Consider the following 24153-nt stretch of genomic DNA (forward strand, 5'->3'; position numbering starts at 1 on the left):
CCATGAGGAGTTCAGTGCTGAGCTCAGAAGAACAACCTTCTCCAAGACAAACTGGACAGAATCAGCCACTGAAGCTGAAGTCATCACTGTGAGACAGCAGGCTGAATCTCTGCAGCGGGAGCTTGAGAAGGAAATCAAGGCTCACACAGACACAGTGTTAAAAGTCTTGCAGATGATTACCAACTTGAGGGCTGAGCAGGATGACCTCCGTCACAGGATGGCTGAGGAAATCAGCCATCTCCAGCAAAACACCCTGGAGAAGGAGGAACATTATGAAAGACAGCTGGACGAGCTGAAAACTCAGTTACCTCCAAACAGCAACACACTCTTGCAGACATAGTACAAGGAGCTAATAAGAAATGCTCCCCATACTGTGTCTTTCAGACAAGCTATATGTATGCTATGTGTGTGGACTTAACAAGCCCTCCCCATGCTTCTGTGGGTTTTCCCCAGGTGCTCCGGTTACTCATAATTTAAAAAGAATTATATATATATATATATATATATACTCATAATTTAAAAAGAATTATATATATATATATATATATATATATATATATATAATTCTTTTTAAATTATGAGTAACCGGAGCACCTGGGGAAAACCCATCGAAGCATGGGGAGGGCTTGTTAAGTCCACACACACAGCATACATATAGCTTGTCTGAAAGACACAGTATGGGGAGCATTTCTTATTAGCTCCTTGTACTATGTCTGCAAGAGTGTGTTGCTGTTTGGAGGTAACTGAGTTTTCAGCTCGTCCAGCTGTCTTTCATAATGTTCCTCCTTCTCCAGGGTGTTTTGCTGGAGATGGCTGATTTCCTCAGCCATCCTGTGACGGAGGTCATCCTGGAGGATGGAAAAAAAAATCCTCTCAAATGGCTTTATGTTGTAGTATGTAGTAATTGTACAGTATTGAATTTAAAATGTATGTCATTATTTTTCTTGAGGTAAGAACACATTTTGCCCCGCATTGGTATTAGATTTTTGGTGGTATTAAACATAGTCTGTCAAAAATCCTGATCAAGAGGGACATAACATTCTCTGAGTAATACAAACTAATCAACAAAATCCTCTCAGAGCTATGCTTGCTCTTTGAAGCTGTTTAGGCACGATGTATATAACACACTTATCAATATCAGCATGCTAACATGCTCAGAAGGAGAAGGGTAGTATGTCAATACAAAGTTAAGTTTATCATGTTCAATGGGCATACTTTATTAATAATAATAATAATAATAATAATAATTGATATTATTATAATAACAATAGTAAACTTTATAGCACCTTTAAAAAGAGAGTTTTCAAAGTGGTAGCATTATCAGGTGGTTTTGTGTTGAGGATGTTGACTTATTCTTTGTTCTAATAATAAACACGAAAACCTTGCAGTCCTTATTGTCTTCAGGTGCTGTCGGAAATAAATTGGTGTGTGTGTGTGTGTGTGTGTGTGTGTGTGTGTGTGTGTGTGTGTGTGTGTGTGTGTACCCAGTTTGGAAAAAATGGTTAAGGTGAGGTTAGGCAAGATGTTGTTAAGATAGTCAAGGAAGTGACACATTTCAGACAAAAGAGACAAATTTCAGACTACAGACCACTTACTCTGGGATGACTTGTCCACTTGGGGACAAAAAAACTGTGTCCCCAACTTGGGAAAAGCTTTATGTGGGTCAGTTGTTAAGGTTAGAGACGGGGCAAGGTTCAGGTTAGGTTAAGGTTATGGTTAGGCCTCACTCAGAGGGTGTGGCGGAGTGTCATTGCATGACATGATGGTGTAATGTTTAACCCCCGCTGATCCAGAAGATGGCTATAATGCACCTGAAAGCAGTTTTCTGACTGCTATTAAAAAAACAAAGCAGAAGCTAAGACGTTGCTCTACTGTTGGCACGGTGGTCCTATAAGTGACGCTCCTACAAAATCGACAGATTAAGAAATAATAGTAAACAATGATGAAAGTCATCAGTTTGGTTTTAAGCTGGAACACAAAGCCAGATGAGAGAGTGCACATTGAACATTACGTTACATTCCATCATGTTTTTGGTTGTTGGTGCTGCTTAATTGTGTTTTAACTTTTTTTCCTTAGCTGGGTGTGACTTTTTTCAAAAACCCCCTGCAGTCCACATCGCCGCAGCTAAAAACCCTACCAAAGACAACAAAAGGCAACAAAATTACAAGAATCCTGAATCCTGTCCTAATTATTGATTAGTTATTCCCTAATAAATCAGTAAATACTATTGTTTTTTGGCTGTGTACAGTAAATAATAAATAAAACATGAGGGTCTACTGTGAGAGGTGACATCATGAAGTTGTTGAATTACAATAGCAATTATGGAGGGAAATGAATCCGTCTACTCTGCATACAGCACAATAATTGTGGGGTTTGTTTCCACTGACAGACAGCAGATTTCATGGATAAAAAAATGTTTTTGGCGTTGACCTTTGTGTCTTTTACTGGTCACTCTTACCAGAGTGACCACACCCACGCCCAAATCCCCTGTCCCAGCTTTCACCCATTCCCAACTGGTCACCCTACCCAACCCTCAATCAAATGAAGGCGAGGACTGGAGTGTGAATGTGCCCATGGTTACAGTAAATCTCCAGGTAATGTACGTAGTGTATGTAACATCCCCAATAGTGACATGAATCAACTCTGTACACAGACACAATCATGGTGGTGTGCTCATATGTTTTTTAATGATACGAATATTTCCAAACATGTTTTTACACTATGCGAAAAATAAAATCATGCCTCCTTTCTGATTTATCACAAATGACTGCATACACATGCACCAGTCTATGTATGTAAGACCTGTAAGGTGTTATTTATCTCTACTGCAGGGGTTCTTAAACTACAGGACCTGTCCCATGATAGGTCACAAACCTACTTCTGGTGGGTCCACATATAATAAAGTATGCTTTGTTTTCGAAAGTCAGGATCACAGTCGAATGAGGATAAATGGATTCAGAAAGTTTAAAAGGTAACTCCAAGCAGTATAAAGTCTTTTGTGGCTCCAGAGGAAGCTGCATGTACTCTGCTAAATTGCCTCCAGTGATGTCACTCTTTCTTGAATTATGGGTAACGTAGGCACCACGTTTTGAAAAGTGGTCCACTGGTCTAGCATCGCACTCCTACAACTGTGTTGCGCTCGTGATGGAGAGTTCAAAACAGACGATCAAAACTGAGCCTGAGATATTGCCTTTCTTATTCCTTGCGTAGTTCTTCCCTTTCAAAACCTGACGCCTGCACTACCCACAATGCAACCTTACCACAAAGTGACATCATTAGAGGCAGTTTAACCCATTACAAAAGCAGCTTCCAATGTTCAGGCTTTATACCGCTTTATTTTACATATGCAGTACTATGCCCCGAGACCTGACAACACACTTCAATGTGTAAAATTGGTGCAGTTACCCTTTAAGTAGCTCAGATCTCCAGCTAGTACTCATAAACGTACTCATGCTCATACTCCTCAGTTTTAGGGTACAACATGTAACCTGTAAAGATATTGTACTGCAGGTCTGAACAGAGCTTCCTCCCACTGATCAGCTCCATGTAGACCTGATCGCCCTCATTCATCATCACCATCACAACCTGAAAGCATGGACAGGAGTCATTAGAAAACCTGTCATGGTCACATAGTATGTTTTTTTTTTTTATCATCTAGTTTGCAATTTGGTCACTAATTGTTTTCACTTTTTACCTGAGTGGCACTGTCTTCACCATCTTCTCGGTTGTTCTCCCACACACCAACCACGGGCTTCCCATTCTTCAACATCTGAACCTGCAGTCACAACAAAACACAAACTGAACCCTTCTTCTAAACTTATGGGACATATTGCTTGCTGTTAATAGGCAGGTAAACCACAGACACATATGCTGCAGTGATATATTTGTCAAGTCTAACTGGTTTGTTTACTTTATGGTAGAGGCGGTCATCCTGTTCCACATATGAGTAGACTGTGTAGGAAAAGGAATAGTAACCGGCACAAGGAGCAGTGAAGGTACCTGGAGAGGGAGGTGAAGAGTTAGCTGAACTGGAATGATATGGGTCTTACATAAGGCTTTAATTCAGGATGGAGAAAAAGGCATGTCACATTTAATTTTACTCCCTCTGTGTGTGTGTGTGTGTGTGTGTGTGTGTGTTTCCTACCCAAGGAGGGGTTATATCCGCCCCCATGGTTAAGAGTGACGTTGGTGTAGGGAATTGACACATTAGTATTGAAAGGACCAAAGCACTTCTGAGAGGGTGGGATAAGATCATCTGGGACGATGGTGGCTGTGAAGGAAACCTTGTGGCACTCTGAGAGTAAGAGAGAGAGAGAAAGATTTATTATACGTGCAGCAAAGCTCAGCATCCAACAGGTATCTTTGAAACTTAACTTTTGTGCGTTTATTACCAGATATGTTGGTCACTATCAAGGCTGCACAATGTAAACTGCAGTTTATGCTTTTATTTTTGTGTGATGTAAAAGTTGCTTTAAATATGATGTCACTTTGTGCAGGAAGTGAGTCAAACACAAGGAACTTTGGATCCTAGTACCATTTTCATGTTAACACTATTAAACAATAGACCCCTTGGCTCACCATTAAGTTGCAGTTTTACCCCTCAAAGGGAAAAAGTTGGGGAACCGCTGGTCTAAACCAACCATCCATCACCCTAAACATGTGTTTACCTGTGAGGCTGTGTACTTTGTGTGACAGTGTGCTGATATCATGCCACAGATATTTAATCCTTATGAAGGTTTCCTCTTCTACTTTGTACATATCATTGGCTGCACAGCAGCAGCCGCGCTGGTGGTTGAAGGCACAATTGCAGTCCATCCCCTTGTGACAGGTCAGCGGTCCCTCATATTGGACTGGATGAAGAGGTGGTGAACAGAAAGACAGAAAACAGAAAGGGGGTGGGGAGTATGTAAGGGACAAGTTCAACATGAAGGGCTAAGGTGTGTGACTCTCTCTGCATGGAACATGCTTGCTCTATCTGAGAGAATTCAAGTTTCAGAAGCACATATGTTGGATGCATAGCAATCATAAGATGTTCAGCTGCATAATAAGCACCGTGAACATGAAATATATGCTGCATATATGCTGTGTGACTGACTGCTGGAGGGATGAAATGTGCCAGTTAGTGTGGCTTACGTGCAGCCATTTTCAGCATCTCAATGGTGGTGCTGGGCTGGCTGGCCTCCACGTGACCACAGAAAAACAGCGACCCCAGCAGGAACAAAACTGGTAATACAAGCATCTGAAAAAAAAAAAATGCTCAAAGCTGTGTCATGAGGAAATTTACACGTAATACTGTTGCTACACTCCTTGAATTTAACTCAGGGTCGCATCTATCTGGGGTGATCATAACAGAGCCAGTGTCTTGTGACCAGAAGATCGCTGGTTCTCTTCCCCTGGTCTGCATGTCAAAGTGTCTTTGGGCAAAATACTGAACCCCAAACTAGTCCTGATGTGCTGGTCAGCATGTTTCATGGCAGCCACCACCATCAGTGTGTGAATATATGTATGAATTACTGTAAGTCACTTTGAACAAAAGCGTAAATGTAAATGAATTTGTGAAATTCAGTCAGTTTGATGTTGTTTTTTGGACCTGGTGCTTGTGTGCCAAGTCAGAATTCAGTCTGTTTAAATCTGCATTAGGCAATATTCTTATTACTATTATAAAGACTCAAGTCTTTTTGTGAGACTTTTAGCCTGGTGTTTTGGAACTCCAACCACAAATACTGGCTATGACTGCTCTCATTAACTGCAGAACATGCAAATAATTGAGGGCAGCCATTTTTACAAAAAGACCCAAACAAACAAAAAACACAGTATGCAGGTAGGTTATTAATGATTAATAACGTCCTTACAGTATTGATGGAACAATGTTTTATGTTACCTTGGCGTCTACAAATTTAGCCTGGTATCTATCTTTGTTTTTTGAGGCAACTTTGACCTGCATATCATCAAATCAATCCTTACAAAATCTAGGATTTACCCGAACTGGGCAATGTTAGCTATCTGCCAGACATTAAACAACAGAGCGCCGAGTCGACTACCAGCCTGCAGTTTTTCAAGATATTCAAACACATCCAAGCAAGACACCCACATGCTTGTCTGGGCGAATGACTGAGCTAAAAGATGAGTTCAAAGCTGTCAGAGCGCACCAGAAACACAACTAACAGTAGGAAGTTTCTGTATCTGCTGTGCATGTAAGTAGACACTATTAACAAATTAGTCTCATGAGTTTTATAAATCATATTTTTTTGTAGCTTTGTTTTTGACTCCTCTGCCCCCTAGTGGTCAGAAATATATTTTGTCTTTATCACCAAGAACAATACAGTAACTGATTTGAAGGCAATAATTCAAAAGTACAAATAACACAGCTGACGCCAATCGATCCCCATGCTTAACCAATTACTGCGCTGTGAGGTTTATAGTCCAATGATAAATATATTTTGAGAGAGAGCTCTATTAAACTAGTCCCAATCTTGATCAAGGCACTCCATCGGTTGGAAACAGCCAGAGTTTTTTTCAACAATATAATTGATGAACAATATACATATATATTTGTATATGTATATAGTAAGGATAGAAACATAAAACTTACTGTTTCTTTTGTTCCTCTCTCTCCTCGCTCTGAAAGACTATGTCACGTTCTAGTGAGTTTGTCAAACCATGGGAGAGGGTTTTAAACGAGGAGCGGTTTTGGTGTCTCATTGATGAACTTCAGGTGACCCTCCCCTTGAGGTGGTATGTGACAGAAGCTCCACCCCATCACACACACACACACACACACACACACACACACACACACACACACACACACACACACACACACAGAGGCACCTCAACTGACACCTCAACTTCCTCCCCAAAGACAGTCACGTATGTCCCTGGTAATACATCGCAGTCGATTGTTTTGCTTTAGTGTGAGAGAACAAGTATTGATCGCGTTGCATCTCTCAGCACCCCATTGTTGGGACCATAATACCCCTTATTAGGACAGCGGTGTCGTGTTGCAGTGATTCTAGAGGACACCAGCTGCTCAGAGAAAGGTACGGAGAATATTGTTGTTAGGTCCCTGTGGATAGAATGATCTACAGACAGGATGACAAAAGAAGCTGATAGGAAAGCATTATCGGTCCATCGATGAAGGCCTAGATCTGAGAACAATGTACTGCAGCCTGGTTCTCATGCTGAGATAGAAGGAATAGAGAAGCGATACTGTGCTCCCATGATTACTTTCCCCTCAGATATTGTTGGAAATTGATTGTTGCTGGTTGTGATAAGTGATAGTTACTCGTCTAAAGTGGACTCGATGTTCCTGTGAGCAAATAATGTCTTATGGGCCATTATTTATTTATTATAAGTCACAAAGAGGAACTACTAGGTGTTGCCATCTTTCATCTTGTTTTGCAGCTACAGATTCAAAGGAAGTCCATGTGTGAAAGACAGGCAAACAAAGAAGCTGGGAGCCAACCAAAAACAGATTTTGAGATTTTGTCACGTGGGTCTTTCATTGTTCATATATTTTAATTATGGACTGTGGAGCTGTCGCTAATAACTATGTCTATGTCTAGAAGAGAAATCACGATAGCCATTTTTTGGGAGACCTTTGTGACGGGGGCACTTTGTCTCCATTATGGCTAATAAACTCAGAGCCATGAAGTCACAGAAAAAAATGACTGGATTAGACTATAATCGCTAAATCTTCAGAGGATTTTTATTGATCATTGTTATTTTTATAAAACCAGGATCCGTGCTAAATAACAACTACGTGTACAACTATTCCTGCTGTATTCATCTCTCCTGGTTGTTTGTAACCAAAGGGTAAACAGTCATTTGCTACTGTCCTTGATGTTCCTTTACTCCTATTAGGTAACAGGGTGTTTCCTGTGTTGGCAGACACCTTTAAAGTTGATTCGGCTCCAGGGGACAGCACATTGTCTGTGTGGTTTTAATGGCCATCTGCGTGTATGGTGTCCCAGGTCAGCTGCCCTGGTTCTTCACACAGCCTTATCTGCTAGATTGAGGCCAGGCTGTATCAGGTGTTCTATGTCTGCTTTGCAGACCTCTCGTCAACACACATGAGTCCGTGAGATGAGTCCCAAAACAGCTTGGGACAAAAGTGACATTCTCTGCTTGCTGACCTCAGATATGATTTCAAACCAGAGCTTTGAATTACAACTTAATGGTGAGAGAAAAAAAAAAAGGATTTGTCGTCTTTCTGAGATATTCAAATATTGAGGTGATAAGGTAATTTCCCTGTGATGAATGTCAGTCAGCAGTCAGAATCTGCCCATGTTTTGCTAATATGACATAAAAGAATCCAAATAATTTAAGATTACTTTCTGAGGTTTGAGATATTTGTATTGGAACTGTTTCTTCCTACCTCCTTGTTTGGCTGTACAGATCCCACAGATGTATGTGAAAACATAATGGCATGATAATAATGGTCGATATTTAGAAAAGTATTGAAAAAGCCTTTCCTTTGCTGTTAACTGTGTTCACACATTTGATGACGGTGACATAACACATAAATGACCATAAAGCACTACACCAAATGAGGAACTATGTCACATTGTAAATTATATACAGTATGAACTATGAATGAGTTAATATATAGTTGTTGCATGTGCCAAAACATTCACAGTTGAAGAAATGTACAGTATGTTAACCTACATAGAAGTAGTGCCAGCCTGCCCTCATCAGAAAAATGACCATTTAAGTCATCAGTGAAAGCAGCTTATTATGAGCCATATTAATGTTTCTTGTTAGGTGGCAACCTCTATCAGCTGTATTACTTTGAACAACATCAAAACAGGAGATGATGCAGAGCATTATAAAGAACAAGAAAGTCCACATGTTAACAATACATTTTATTGTCTACCATGACTGTAACGGAACTTGTTGTATTTACCAGGAATTCAGTAACCGTAAATCATGCCAAGCATCTCTCTCTGCATTATAATCTTGAAAGAGTTTTCATATCAGCACATACTGTATCGGCCATCATATACGCTGATATATATCCATGAGAGAGCCATCCCGTTTTCCCCTTCTATTACCAGTTGTGCCGAGCTGATGGACCATCTCTTGAGTGCATCCTCCTCCTCTAACTAGTGTCTGCTGCACCTCAGCTCATGTCTGTGCAGGAGACCAGAGTGAATGATGTTTTTAAAATGATCTGTGTCTGTCGGTCTCAATTCTCAGTACTTTTGCAGCTTCTAACATTGTCTGTGGTTAGAAGTTTAGTTTCTCTCCAGCATCCCTGTTTGTGCAGGAGTCGTTTCAAGCTGTTGCTGCTGCAAACTGAAGATTTCCCGATTTTGCTACTTTATAATAAAAGAGCCTTTGAAAAAGAAAATAACAGGAGATTTGTACTGTGAAATGAAATGTGTTTATCCACCATTTTACAACCGCATCTTTGACCACTAGTTACAGATATGGATCAGCTTGCTGCACCTGAATATCATCAACTCAAGTCAAGCTTGCCATCAGTTACACACCTTAAAGTGGGAAATGAAGATGCAAATCCCTGCTGCCCTGGTCTCAGGCACTAATTCTAACCAAGTCAAGTCAAGCCGAGGCATCAAATGCATATAGACAAGGACTACAGGCCAAAGAGCTGTTGAGTTGTTAAAGAGGATCTAGGGGCTGACAAGGTTGAACATAATGTATTTAGGGATTTACATGTGCAGCAGCTTAGTAGGTTAGAACTGTGTCCCCTTTGCACTTCTTTTTGCTGATGTGCCTCTCTGGACCAAACTGTTGAATAATACTCAATCACTGCGATTTAATGGTCCCCAAGTTTTTTCTGTCAATCTCCCGTTCAGAAGCTAAGAAAAATCCCCTTTTCACCAGCAGGCAACATGGCTGTTGTGTGTGTGTCTGTGTGTGTTTTGACCATTCAGAGTTTGACCAGGTGTGTGCGACTTGATCAGGCCACATGCACCTCTCAACTGCAATGGTCCTTCACCCAGTTTGGGAACCACTGCTGTGTGCCTACACGTAATGTAGGGTAAAGTAACGTAATAATTCAAGTACCCCAAGAGAACATTACCAAAACTTTATTTGGTTTGTTAAAACTGTTGCACACCGTAGGTCATTTTCTTACATATGTGCCTCATAAACTCTGCGGACACTTAATGTTGTCCCCAGTATCCTGTACTGTATTAGGGATTCTACTGCACCGGGCGCATCATGTGGCTTTCCTTTTCATTTCACGGCACAATGTTCTGTCAGGAAGGTTCATACACAGAGTAAACCAAATTGTGAATAAAGTGCTTTTATTAAAATTGAAATATGTGTTAAGGGCTAACATTCAAATGATCGAACACAGACAGCAGAGTAAGGGTTATGTTTCAGTTTCGTCGACAATCTCTTTAATGCACACATCACACATCTCAGTTGAAACAAAATCAACTGTAATGACAACTGCATTTTGCAGATTTATTTCCTTGACATTTTACAGGTGACTGGGTGGAACACGCATTTCTCCCAAACATTACATGACATCATTACACCAGCAAGAAAAACACAAGCTGTTACAGGTTTGAGGTTTTTTAAGCTTTCAAACTGCTTGGGTTGCACCGAGATGTGACTGATTTAAAAGACAGCTAAAGTAGATTTAGATGAGTCACCACAGAAAGATTTCATTGAGCAGACTCTAACCTTGCCAGTAGGCCAAGAGTTGGTACCAACACCAGTACACTGCACCCATTTAACTTACTCATTACAATAAAGCAGAAAGGCACTGAAAGTGTTATAGTGGCTTGTGTCATCGCAGAGAAAACAACTGGTGGGCAGGCTGACAGTCACCTCGTCACCAGTGTTCAGCTCCAAGGCCACGGCAATTGTGAAACTGTCCTCTTGGTCTTGCGTATTGATATCTGTAGACCCAGTCACCACAGTGCCGTTGACCTGCAGATTGGCACAGATGGCCAGTGGGGCACCGCGAGAGCCAGCGTCACTGTAGGCTGTGAGGGCCAGGCTGTAGACTCCGGAGTGGGGAACAGTGAAGATGCCGGTAGTCGTATTGTAGCTGTTGCCCAGGTTTAGGAACACGTGTTCGTAGACGACATCCCTGGTGTTAGGGAAGGGACCGAAACACTTAAAATTACCGCTACTGAATAGAGCGACAGAGAAGGCAGTGCGGCCGTCTGGGGAGGCAAATGGTGGAGACAACAAAGGGTTAGAGAAGTAAAAAGTAGACTGGTGTCACTTCATTGTCATTGAGAACAGCTTAAAGTGCATTTTCCCTCTTCAAGATCTGCACTCTGCCCCGCCTCGTGTGAGCCGCGGGTTTGTCCCTCACCTTTCATGTTGCTGAAACTCTGGACCGTCTGCGAGTATAACACGTCCAGCTCGTTCAGGCTGGTGTTAAAGTACGTCCTCAGCCGGTGCACCTCCCGCACAGTATGACAGCAGCTGCAAGAGCCCCGGTCCAGTTCACACGCTGAACAAAAAAGCACATAAAAGAACGGAAGAAAAAAATATATGAGTATAAAAAAAGAATACACATAGACACAATCATCACACGCCCACAGTTCCTCACCACTGTCTGCATTGGGGCCTTGATTCGGGTCTTCAACTGGCTCCCAAAGATAATCCTGTGTTAACACGTCAGGTTCAACAGTCTGGCCGTAAGCTGCATGCAGCAGGCACAGCAGTACAATAGCTGGTGGGCAAAGAGCAGAAGGATTATAGCATTGAACCCAGAGGGAGCTTAGCATTCGTTGCCTGTCACTGCAGTGTTGCACAGTCTATCTGAACCAGTGCTACTTCTGTAAACAAATCAAGTCTCACCTCTCATGTTGACACTTAGTGATGCTAGCTTCAGAGGGATGGAAGGTGTGACGGACTGATCAGTAGAGGAAGTGTCATGGATATATAATTTTCTCAACGCTCCTCCCTTCCTACCTCTCAGTTTGATTCCTTATCATCGCTCCTCCCTGTTTTTTTTTTTTCTTTTATATTTTCATTTTAATCATCCGCCCTATTTAGCCTTTATAACTGTATAACTTTTATCATTATCATCAGGTGCTCTCACTTTCTAGAATCACACGCAGGTAGACACACGCCCTCCGGGGCTTTGTGCAGTTGGTCACACGCCAAGGGCAGGTATCATGTGTCGTCTGGACAGATGAAGCGTCTCAGCAGCAGGACACGTGGTCTGAAGAGCTGCACGACAAGGAGAACAATTTTTGCGTTTTTCTTGGCATTGACAAATTAGGGATGCATGATGTGGGTTCTTTTTCAGCAGATGCGAGGACCGACAACTCCCTGCTTCTCGTGGCCAATACCGATAACTGATGACTTCACATTTCTGTATTTCAAATATAAATTCTTAAACTGTAGTTTAGGCACACTTGAAGGTTAGAAGGGCTGATATGTGGTGAGGAAAGGTGGATGATTTCACATTCTATAGCTCAATAACATTTGTCGTGTTAAAAACGTGTACACTTGTACTTGCGCTGTGCTTTTTCTTCTCCTCCTCCTTCTGTTCACTGTTTACTGGCAAATTGCAAATAACGTGTTAAGGTGCGTAATGTTATCTACAGTATCAGCGTGTGGCCATCACATCTGTTAAGTCCATGAAAGCAAATTGGCTTTTTGTTTTTTATATTTATCTACTATCATTTTATGGATCTGATAAATATCCGATGATATAAATGTTCTAATTGATATACAGTATATACCCCAAATGTCCTCCCTGTGTCAGGCAGATGCCCTGTCCTGCTGTAAAAATGAATCCAATCTGCTCCTGCTGCTGTGTTAAATAATGAAAAGGGGGATATTCAAAATGGCTCTACAAGTGGTAGAAATATTGAATGTGTTATAGGTCACATCTCATTTCATCCTGATGCCGTCTTCTTCACTGTGTTCATTACAGAAATGGTGTGATGCACAGACAGACTTTTAAAGAGTCCACATTCTCTAACTAAAGACTGTAATGAGAGGCATGTTCCTGTGGTTGCACTTTACTCATGATGGATTCTGTTTCATCCATTTTATTTTAAAGGAACTTCAGTTTCTGTGATGGAGGTAGAGACATTGGCAGTGGATGGTTTGTTCATTTTTCAAAGGTGGCATGGACCCAATTTTTTTCATGCACGCGTGACTCATAAACTGACTCCTTCGATTCTTTTGGTGTCATAACTTCTAACTCGCACAAATCGACATCAGATAGTCAGGTTAATCATAATATCATATCCAGTAAAACAGACCCTCCCCTCCCCGCACTTGCTCTGCTGCTTGGGAAATGGAGAGGTTAACAAGAGGAATGCATTTTGTGTGATTTTGCTAACATGGGGTGCTTCATCCCTCCTCAAATCACCTAATGGACATGGGGTAATTAAAATAGTGACATCAGTGGTTGATCAGTGGTTGATCATCTCAATCCTAGAACAACTTTATTAATTATAAATCCTGTTTTGCCAAAAACACTGTCTCTAATGAAGACCTCTTCGGCATCTTTGGTTTCGTTAATGGAGACCGAAACAAAGTAAATCAGAATGCAACATTTGATTACAAGTCTGTTTTATTTTGATGGCAAGTTTCTGGTACATTTCTAACAAAAATGACATCATTTAATTTCAAGATCAACAGCTCTAAGAAGAAGAACATACTGCAACAGCGTGGAATGAAAATACAACAGGTTTGACGGGACATTTACTCAGGAAGAAAAGAGAACCATAATGGAATAAAAACAAACAAACAAAACAAGTTTGGCAGAATTGTGTTGGGTGATGAGTATGAAAGAGCTGATCAAGATTACGAATGATACCACAGCAAGATTTCATCTAACTGACTTAAAAACTGTCAGCATGGGGACTGGTGCAAAGCCCAACGGCTAACATTCGCTAACTTATTCAGTAGCATACAGCAGGAAGCCAGTGAAAGTGTTAGAATGCTTTTTCTCACTGCAGATATTACATCCTCTGGGCAGGATGACATCCACCCGGTCTCCAGCCTTCAGCTTAATGGCCATGACAACGCTGTCACTGTCTACGCTGTCCTGGCCGTCCTGTCCATGAATCTCAGACACAATCTGGCCGTTAACCTCTAGATGGGCGCACGCTGACCTGGTCATGTCAGAACTGATAGTGTAGGAGAAGCTGTAGACGCCGGCGCGGGGTGCGATGAAGATGCCGGTCATCGGATCGTAGTTGTTGCCCAGGTTGAGGAATTCATGTTTGAAGACAATGCCAGTGTCTTCCCTGAAGGGGCCAAGGCATTCTGTACTGGCATTCTTGTCGAGAGCAAAAGAGAAGGCGCTGCGGCTGGCTGGGAATGCAGAGAAGAAGAAATTGTCAGGGCAGAGGTATAGGAAGTGGATCAGTTTTGATGATGGTCTCCCTGTATGTGCGACTCACAGACGTGCCGCTCACCTCTCATATCTTCAATGTACAGCTTTGTCAGCATCAGGTCCTTCTTCAGCTCCCTCTGGGTGAGGTTAAAGAATGCCTCCATCCTGTATATCTGTTTCTTCATCAGACAGCAGCCACACGACTCCTTCTCATAAAGACACGCTGGGTTCGCACACGCACAATACATTAGGAAGCAGAAGAAAGTACGTGCAAACACACTGGCTATGTTTGACAGAAGGGAAAGGCTTATTTCCTTAACAACCTCTCACCTTTGTGCTTTGGTTTTGTGGTGGTGAAGCCAGGGGGGTCCCAGAGATAATCTTTATCGTCCCACATCTCCTCATATTGACCCATTGCCGGAAGCAACAGACACAGCAATACAAAAGCTGGGAGGGGGGAAGAGCAAAGTCACACGGCATTACACCTCCCAAAAAAGCTTTTCTCAGGCAATGATCTCCGAATTTAGATTTTTAAAATGTTCCCAATTTTGACAGCTCCACTAAAGGACCATCCTCTAAACATGTCGCCCAGTTCTTCACCAAATGATGTTTCTTTCTTGTCGTTAGGTAGAAAATGTTTTATTTTAAATCCTATCCTACCAAATTATTACAATTACTGACAATTCTAAACCATTCAGTCGGCCGATCATTCTGGGGTCCCTGTGGCTGTTGCCATCTCCCTCTGTCTAAATATTATGCCAGCGTAGTTGTCGCTTATCTCACCTCTCATGTCGACGCTGGTAAATGATGGAAGGCAGGCAGACTGATCATAAGACAAAAGTCGAGGATATATATATTTCTGAGAGCCCCTCCCATGTGACCACTCATTTTTATTCCTCCTCTTTTGATATCGCTCCTCCTTTTTCATTTTTTTATTTTTTTATCGCCTGCCCTATTTGCTTCTATATCTTTATAACCGGAGATGTATTTCTTCATCACTAGGGGCTCTCATTCTTTTTTTTTTAAAATCACACACACACCATCCTGGGCTTTGTTGTTGATGCCACCAAGGTATCACCTGTCGCCTGAGATGAGGTGTTGTGACTGTGGAGTGCAATTTTATCACCAGCAGCCAGGCATAGCACAAAGGGGCTGGGTCTGAACACAACATGGCCAGCCAGTCCATAGAAATGCATTTTAGCCGATGTTTGCTTGTAGCTATAAATGTGTCTATATATGTTCATTTTAACAAGGCCGTAGTACAAAAAGTCTGGGTATTCTACGTATCCATTCTCTGCGGGCCCCGCCCCAAATCCTCAGCTATTCAGTCTAGTTTCTTTCGGGTCCTCTTCACATTCAAGCCATGTTTACTCAGGCCGCTCTTTCGTCCTCTTTCTTTTCTTTAAATTTTTTTCAGCATTCGGCCCGTTCCGTTGTATAAGCCGCGCATTTCCCGACAATTACTACATTTTGGGCATCACTGTTTCAGGGGAACTCCAGTATTTAGACCCATCAAAGTCTGTTTATGTTATATAAAGATTTTTGTGAGAACTAGTGATAAGTGGTGTCGACTTTGTCAATTTGTATCAATGTATATTATATGTTTCTATCACAGTTTTGATGAAGTGTGATGTAACTTGAGCCAGTGTCTGTTGGGTCTGAAGACCACACGTTTGAAAATGAAACAATTCTGAGGGCGTGGAGTCAGAAACAAGTGAGTCCACCAGACCTCTGTAGCCTCATCTGCTGGAGGCTAGAGGCTCAAGGCCACATTAGCCGCTGCTAGCATAACACACCCAAATCACTGAACAAACCATTGTGGTTGAATTGCCTTATGGGTAATGTCTACACAAGGTGTCAGCGAGGAAGAAGAGTGCATGGGATAAAAGCTGCGTCCATTCTGTCCTGTCCATCTACAATCTGACAATATTCTGTGTGACTCTCCAGTGTGCCATGTGGATATTAAAACAAGTCAGCTCGTAATATTCTGTTGGAAATCCTGCTTTATTTTCTTGTAATTGTACAGGTATATCACATATTTTTTTCAATCATGTAAAATCAGCAAGTGACAGATAGACACTCACAGGAGCATTGATTCTCAGTGTGTTTGACATGAATCAGTCATGAAGAAAGTTAGAAAATGGACATACAACCATTTTGATAAATAAAATAAGCAATATAAAGAGGAGATTATCGCGTCTGAGACAACAACAGAGCGGATATAGATTAATTTACGGGCTACTAAGCACAACTGTACCACTACGAGGTTTCAAGTATCAGACTCAAATCAGCAGGGCAAGTCGTTACAGATCCCAGAGCAGCTACATGTCTCTGGCTTAGTCAGTAGAATAAAGCAGGAAACCAGTGAAAGTGTTGTAGTGGCTGCTGTCGTCGCAGAGGAAACATCCAATGGGCAGGTTGACGGCCACGCGGTCGCCAGCCTTCAGGTGGACGGCCACAACAATAGTGGAGCTGTCCTCTTGGTCTTGCATGTTCATCTCCCTGGGTCCGGCCAACACTTTGTTGTTGACCTGCAGCGAGGCGCAGGCGGCCAAGGTGTTACCAGGAGAGCCGGCGTCGCTGAAGATGGTGAGGGCGAGGCTGTAGACACCCGAGCGGGGAACGGTGAAGATGCCGGTCTCAGGACTGTAGCCATCGCCCAGGTTGAGGAAGATGTGTTTGTAGGGTATGATCTTGTCGTCGCGGTAGGGGCCTATGCACTTCAAGCTGCCTTCATTGGTCAGAGCGACGGAGAAGGCACTGCGGCTGGCTGGAGACGCAGACAGGAAAAGCAAAACAGTGAGCTTGTATGAAGTGTAGAGGGAAGTATTTCATTCATTCGGGTGTGTTGATGACCTTCACCCTTTTCTGGTTTGTGTTACTCAAGCGCCCCGTCTCACCTCTGACATTGTTAAGGACGGTCTTCGTTTTCGTCAGCTCCTTCTCCAGCTCATTGAGGCTCGTGTTGAAGAACTGCTTCATCCTGTGTATCTGTTGCTGCATCAGGCAGCAGCCACAAGACGCCGGGTCCGTGAGACACACTGAACACACACACAAGTACAGCAGGTTACAAATGAGACGAAAACACACAATGTCCCATGAGCTGGCTTAATCAGAAAAAAAAACCTCTCTCACCGTTTTCTGTACTGGATCTCACGTCATTTTCAGCGCCATTTCCGTTCCAGGAGAACTCATCAGCCCGGCAGATCGCTACTTCCAGCAGACACAGGATTATTATGGCTGAGGGAAGAAGAGCAAAAGCAGAAAAGGATCATAACATTGACCATTGAAAAGATTTTACCGATAAATCATAGCACGCCTTGCCGCTATAGTTCTCACTAGTTATATCTAGTCTCACCTCGCATGGTGATGCTGTGCTGGCAACTGCTGATGGCTTCAGAAAGGTGTGAAAGACTGATGCAGGGTCAAGAGTTAAACCTATATATATATGATCCTTTTGGCTTTCAAGCTCCTCCCTATAGTATGACCTTATTGCCTCCATACCTGTATATGTATATACCTGTATTCCTTTTCTTTATGTCGGGGCTTCACAGATATAACACACACAAACATGGATGCACATACAAGCACACACACACACACACACACACACAAACACACACACCCTGTAGGGCTTTGTGTTGTAGATGTAGGTCAGGTATCACCTATCCTTCAAGTCGGCTTGTCCACACGGTTCCCATCAGCACGCAGCAATAACGTCTCTGATTTGTGTTTGCAAGTAGTAGAGTATAGTATTAAAGTGTGTTTGTTTGCTGTGTATGTTTTGGCTGTCTTCTCTTATTTTGACCCCGGATTACGTGGTGTTTGGAGCACTGGAACCAAACGATTGTCCCGATGTGGGAAGATGTGGTTGATCTGAATCTGAGTATTAAAGAGTTTGCAGTGCTGAAAGTACTCTGGAGCTCAGTTCTCATGAATCTGTTTAAAAGGGGAATAACAGGAGCGTATCTGTGTGTTTCATCAATCCACTATATATGGAATACTGCAGAATTGTTTTCCATACCATTAGATGACATTTTTTGATTTACGTTTTTCACCCAGACGCCGGCCTGGATGAACGCCGCTTCCAGCAGACATTATATCTTCATTATTTGTCCAGCTTTTTCAATCAGGCCAGGACACGACAAACCATCGTAAAACGATAGTTTCATTGTCCTCGTGTGAATAGTGTTGAATTTCGTGGGTTTACAAGCACAAAACAAGGCTATGCTTGCAATGGCAGCAAAGCGACTCTAAAAATCCAAGTTCAGGAGGGAGAAAATGAGAATTTCTGTTAAAATAAATCTCTGATTGAACACAATTATCTACTCAATGAATAACATCTTTGCTGTGTCAAGAGGAATGAGTGGTTGGACAATGAATGAATGTAAAAAATAGTTCTTACCAAATCCACAAGAGAACACTACAGATGTGACAGATAACTGATGAATGGAGATGAAGTTTAAAAGGATCCAGGTCACCGAGGTGTGGAGGATCTCAGAGAAGATCAGCAGTAAGATACTCTGGTTTATCCCTCAGTTACAAGAGGTCAGTGTTACACAAAGTACCCCAAAGTCATGTATGAGTAAAAGTAAAGGTGTGTTGTTACAATATGACTTTGGTTTAAGTGGAAGTCATCCAAACAAGTAGTACATAAAGAAAAGTCTCAAAGCATCTGACATTAAATATTACTACTTAGCAAGTAATTTTGTCTGTAACTGTATTCAAAAGTAGAACAAGTTTAAGTGAATTGTGAAATGTTTTTACATGTGTGTATATAATGCATACTGTGGTTTGACTGATTATCAGATCAGAAATTCAGCATTTATCTTGATGATTGGAATCAGTGGATTTTTGTTTAGTTTTTTTTTATTTGCTAAATATTTTAAAGTCATTTTAAAATGAGCTGATTTTGCTTTGATACAGCAATCTACATAGTAAGTAGCAACTTAGCAACCAGTTATCAAATAAATTTATCGGCGTAAGGCGTTCAATACTTGCCTCTAAGGTGTAGTAGTGTAGAAGTATGTGCCAGTAAAGTAGCAGAAAATGGAAATACTCAAGTAAAGTACGAGTACCTCAGAACTGTACCAAAGTACAGCACTTGACTTAATGTAGTTAGTTACACTACATCATTGCACAAAGTTAAAAGTGTGCTTCCGAAGCTGTCATTATAATATTCACACTTTACACTGTGGGTCACTAAAACAATAAACGCGTTTCCACAGAAAACTTAAACGCTTTGAGATGTTAACCTTCATTCCAAAAAAACAGTGTGTGAAGAATAAGATTTATAGATTATATTTGTGTACTCCTTTATTGATGTATAAAGACACTTTTTAAGTTTTTTCACTTATATCATCTCAGTAAGGGTCCGTCCAAAAAGACAAGTAAACAAGACATTCCTGATCATTTTTCTTTTTGTCATCACAAGAATCTCAAGAGCAAGAACACATTCACTTCCTCATTAAAATGTCATAATGTCACATGCTTCAAGCAGGTTGTATCAAAACAAAAAACAAAACAAAACAAAGAGGCAATTTATTAATTTACAATTCAATCCAACTGGCAAATGGTCACTGTTGCCCCTAACCCTGCCCAGAACCTGAATCCTGGGTACAGTGGCCCAGTGAACTGGCTCTGGTGCCGGTGGATGAGATGAGCCTGGTTGTTGGCGATGCGGTAAAAGGCCAGAATCCCTGCATGCTGGTCCAGAAAGACGCCAATCCGTCGGGTCTTAGGTGAGCCCAGCTGTTTCTCCTGGCCGTCGTGCCAGAAGGAGAAGCCGGTCCCGGACCAGTACAAGCTCCAGGACTGAGCGTTGTGGCCCAAACGGCTGTCATCATCGGAACTTTTACGTTCAATTTCCTTGTAGGCCACGCCGATGGTGATCTGTGTGGTGGGACAGGAAAATATAGGTAAGGACAGGAAGCTAATCCAGGTGTTTCTCACATCTTCAAAAGGTTTATACATGCCTATTACTAGTTGGATTTATTTAATAAGTCTATGAGTTTATATTCATTCTAAAGGCTTTGAGGTTGCTTGTAATGACATTAGTGCCCTAAGTTTAGCTGATATGCTAACACATTCAGAATGACAATGCTTACACGCTGATGCATAGCAGGTAGTGTTTACAGTATGTTAGCATGTTAACTGAACACAAAGTATGCCTGAAGCTGATGGAGATGTCAATATTTTTGCAGGTTTGCAGTCAACAAATTATCATTTTAAACTGATGAGGATTTTTTCGGCTAACTTCCCTTTAAGGGATCTCTCAAGTCATTATAATCCATCCAGACATTTCAACTGATGCCACAAATATGAACGTCGTAATGATGCTAGACGACAAGTCAGGGGACATCAAAGTCATTAGGATTCATAATTTGGATACCATGAATGTCTGTACTGGATTTCAACCCATTCAGTAGGTGGTGAAAGTGGTGGGCTGACTGATTGCCATCACCAAACCAACCAGCTAGTAGGGCTAGCAATAAAGAATACAAAATGTGGTTCAAATCAGGTGTTAGTGGAATATTAAAAGCTGCTGCAAAAAATGTGATTTTATATAGAGGCTCCCCTTGCAGTGCAAATGCTGAATGTTGAATGATTCAGTTGAAGGAAATATGGTGCATAATCAGCAGCGTATTTGCATTTTCCTCCTAATTTTGTCTTGATGAAAGGATTTAAAAAAAAAACAAACAAACAAACAAAAAAAAACCTCTGATCAGTGATTTCTTGCAGCAGGAAATGCAACATTTTTGGGGTGCGTGAGCAAATATATCCCTGATCAAAATCAGTTAAAACCGATCTTTAAATATCTGGGTATACTTTGATGAAAACTGTACATTTTTTTATCCAAGTTTACAAAAGGGAAGTAGAGATATAATACTGGAGTCCAGCTTTGTGTGACACTTCTATGTTGCTCTTAAATATTAAGAAAATTACTATTGTCACGTTCTGTGGCTGGAGAGCTATTTCATACCTGCCATCTGCCTCAAACAGGACCCTGAATCGACAGGTAACAGTTGCTGTTCAATTTAGTGCCACAAGTTTACATGAAATTCTTACAAATATAACAATGATTTCCATCCATGTGCTATATGAAGCACATATCTAATTAAAGCCACCCGTTTCCCCACTAATATCCAAGTATCCACCTTCTGGCCAGTCCACTCCACCTCCCAGTAGTAAGGGCTGCCTGCCAGGGGCTCTCTGCAGAGAACCTGTCTCCAGAAGTGGAAGCGCTCCGGATGGTCTGCTGGGTTCACATTCTCAGCCCGCATCGTCGCCTTATGACCTCCATCTGACAGATACACGTGGCGATACACCGTGTTGGGATCCATGGTGGGTTCGAAGCGAACTGAAGTGGGAGGATGCATTTTAGTAAAGACTCTGCGCTGAAAAGGACTTGACACCAGGTTCTATAAATGGTTTCATATTGTCGAGTGTCATAGACTCACACTTCAGCATTTCTTCTCTTGTCTTTGGCTCCGGATTAACGAGACCCGATGTTGTTACAGGCGTCGCTAGGAGGAAAAAACAAAAATGAATATCAATCAGAGATCAAAATGTGTTGTAGTTGATTGCTAAATCCAGGCAGATCCTAATGCTTCTGTATTTACCATGAGGCAGAGGAGGGGAGGGTGGAGGAGGGGCAGAAGCTTCAAGTCCAGAGAGAAGGGGTGAGAGGAAATCACACAGAATATCAACTACATGACATCTAACACAAGTGAAACTTTGTTCATGTACTGTAGCCTTTTCTCATTCTTACCTTGAGGACCTGCAGGACGTAGAGATGGAGATTTGGATGAATCTCTGTGCTCTTGGGGAAATAACATAAAGTAGATGAAGCTAAATATTAACACGGCGGGGACAAAATGTATGAAGTTTACAAGGTAACTTACTTTGAGGTCGTGGAGGCGGCAAAGGTGGAGGGTCTGTCATCATTTCATACACTGCAGGAGAGTGGAGGAATTGTGAGAAACAACTAAAAAAATCTGAGGGGATCCTTTTCTTCACTTGTTCTCAGCTTGAATTTCTGGTTGATTTTAAGTGAACCGTACCTGTGTTTTCTGCTGTGGCAGGACCACTGATGTTAGCTGCTGTAGTGCCTGCTGCTGCTGCTGCACCATTAACTGTTGGAGCTGCAGGGTCTTGATTCACTACAACGGAAAGGAAAAGTGTTGAGAAGAGAAGAGAAGAGAAGAGAAGAGAAGAGAAGAGAAGAGAAGAGAAGAGAAGAGAAGAGAAGAACTGACCTAGTGTGACGATCTTGGCCAGGCTGGCTTTGCAGAGGTCCTGTATCGACTCCTGTAGTTCTCTCATGGCTGAGCGGACAGAGGCAACCACTGCCTCTTCCCGATTCAGTATTGACTCTCCGGTGGCACCCATCTCACCCAGCGGCTCCATGATAAGAAAATTCTTCAGAGAACACAAAGTTTAACCATAAGGGATCTCATTTTATTGATGCCGGACCTTATTCTGGATTTACCCAGAGACCAGCAACGCCCTGCCTCACACTCAGTACCTTCAAGAAGCAGATGTGGTCCTGCATGTTGGCCAGTCTGCTCAGCTCCTCACTCCTCCAGCGCAGCTGTGCCACCTCCTGCTCCAGGCTGTGGATCTGCCCCTCGACCTGGCTGCCTAAGGCGGTCTCGTGGGTGCTGAGGAGCTCACCGACCTCGTCGCCCGTTAGACTCATGTTCTTGATGAGCGCTGAGAACAAATCTGTGCTCTCTTGCTGCAGAGCCTGCACCAGGGCCTGGGAGTGTGCACAGGTCAAGGATGAGGAAATGATGACAAGAAAGTGCAAAGGATCTAAAAACTACCACAAGGAAGACATCAGGAATGGTGACTTGGCGCAAAGATTTCGACACCATACGGAACAACAACTAACCTTGTGTTGGCGAGCAGCGTGTGGAATCTCGATAAGCTTCTTTTCAGTCTCCTTTATTCTCCTCCGTACGTCTTCCTGCATTTGAACGAGCTCTTTCTACACACACGCACACATACACACATCATCAATGGCTTAGTATAAAAAAGAGAGCCACACATGCGCTGTTATGGCACTTTTGGGTGAGTCATTTTTTGATGTTGCAACATATATTGGCCAGAAAACACAAATGGCTTTGAATACATGGTAAAGGCAGTTGTTGTACAAGTATTTCAAGTTCAGGTACATTTTGGAAATGCTACACAACTCTGGATTCACTTGTATTTCATTTCAAGACCAACATTAGAGGAAAAACTACTAAGGACCACCGATGACATTGTCCTGGTGATATCTGCCTTATCCATTACATACCTGTCTCTCCTTCCTCTCTTCCTGTGGTTTGAGCACATGGTGTCCCTTGTGTCCATGCTGGCAACACACCTCACACACGCACTCCTTGTCTTCATGGCAAAACAGGTCCAGAGGACGGTTGTGTTGAGGGCAGGGTCTAGGTTCCACAGTGGGAAGCTTAGGGTACATGCTGCCTTGACGCGGCACTGTATCAGGTAGGATCTCCAGGTAGATGGGCATCGAAGGCGGGGCAGAGGAGACGGCTGCAGAGGGGCTCTGCTTGATGCTGCTGGTTCTCAGTTTCTCCATAGCCTCCACTAGCAAAGTGCTCCTGGCCAGCGAGGGACGAGGGTTGAAAACCTGCCTACACTGAGGGCAGCTGTACTGACCCTTGCCGTGTCCCTTGTCCCAGTGGCTCTGGATACAGACCAAGCAGTATGAATGTCCGCAAGGTAGCGTGGCCGGATCCTTCAGGGTGTCCAGGCATACTGGGCAGGCAAAGGTCTCCTCTTCAGGCCAGGCTGAGGCCATGTGGTGCCGCTTAGAACGGAGAAGGTTGAGCTATAGTTTTGTC

At 42.4% G+C, this 24153-nt stretch overlaps 5 protein-coding genes across 5 annotated transcripts; all 5 read right to left on the reverse strand.

The window, feature by feature from the left end:
- Positions 1-1421: 1421 nt before the first annotated feature.
- On the reverse strand, positions 1422-6682 carry cbln18 (cerebellin 18). Its single transcript, XM_037078395.1, has 7 exons — positions 6593-6682; positions 5134-5239; positions 4668-4850; positions 4145-4294; positions 3911-3999; positions 3695-3775; positions 1422-3585 (listed from the first exon to the last, which is right to left on the reverse strand). Exons 2-7 carry the CDS (start codon positions 5237-5239, stop codon positions 3430-3432), a joined length of 765 nt encoding a protein of 254 aa, XP_036934290.1. The 5' UTR covers positions 6593-6682; the 3' UTR covers positions 1422-3429.
- A 3684-nt stretch (positions 6683-10366) lies between these two features.
- On the reverse strand, positions 10367-11800 carry LOC119008812. Its single transcript, XM_037079485.1, has 4 exons — positions 11794-11800; positions 11543-11665; positions 11303-11443; positions 10367-11147 (listed from the first exon to the last, which is right to left on the reverse strand). Exons 1-4 carry the CDS (start codon positions 11798-11800, stop codon positions 10714-10716), a joined length of 705 nt encoding a protein of 234 aa, XP_036935380.1. The 3' UTR covers positions 10367-10713.
- Positions 11801-13540: 1740 nt separating this feature from the next.
- LOC119010141 (complement C1q tumor necrosis factor-related protein 3-like) lies at positions 13541-15197 on the reverse strand. Its single transcript, XM_037082066.1, has 4 exons — positions 15080-15197; positions 14627-14743; positions 14379-14519; positions 13541-14274 (listed from the first exon to the last, which is right to left on the reverse strand). Exons 1-4 carry the CDS (start codon positions 15084-15086, stop codon positions 13856-13858), a joined length of 684 nt encoding a protein of 227 aa, XP_036937961.1. The 5' UTR covers positions 15087-15197; the 3' UTR covers positions 13541-13855.
- A 1435-nt stretch (positions 15198-16632) lies between these two features.
- LOC119008822 (complement C1q-like protein 4) lies at positions 16633-17661 on the reverse strand. Its single transcript, XM_037079498.1, has 4 exons — positions 17655-17661; positions 17432-17536; positions 17197-17337; positions 16633-17066 (listed from the first exon to the last, which is right to left on the reverse strand). Exons 1-4 carry the CDS (start codon positions 17659-17661, stop codon positions 16633-16635), a joined length of 687 nt encoding a protein of 228 aa, XP_036935393.1.
- Positions 17662-19586: 1925 nt separating this feature from the next.
- Positions 19587-24143, reverse strand: ftr86 (finTRIM family, member 86). The gene is made up of 11 exons (XM_037080657.1): positions 23601-24143; positions 23193-23288; positions 22824-23057; positions 22555-22717; positions 22360-22458; positions 22201-22251; positions 22068-22118; positions 21919-21957; positions 21757-21822; positions 21454-21656; positions 19587-20188 (listed from the first exon to the last, which is right to left on the reverse strand). The coding sequence occupies exons 1-11, from the start codon at positions 24108-24110 to the stop codon at positions 19853-19855; spliced, it is 1848 nt and encodes a 615-aa protein (XP_036936552.1). The 5' UTR covers positions 24111-24143; the 3' UTR covers positions 19587-19852.
- Between the last annotated feature and the right edge of the window lie 10 nt (positions 24144-24153).

This window comes from Acanthopagrus latus, chromosome 2 (assembly GCF_904848185.1).
Source record: "Acanthopagrus latus isolate v.2019 chromosome 2, fAcaLat1.1, whole genome shotgun sequence".
NCBI lineage: Eukaryota > Metazoa > Chordata > Actinopteri > Spariformes > Sparidae > Acanthopagrus > Acanthopagrus latus.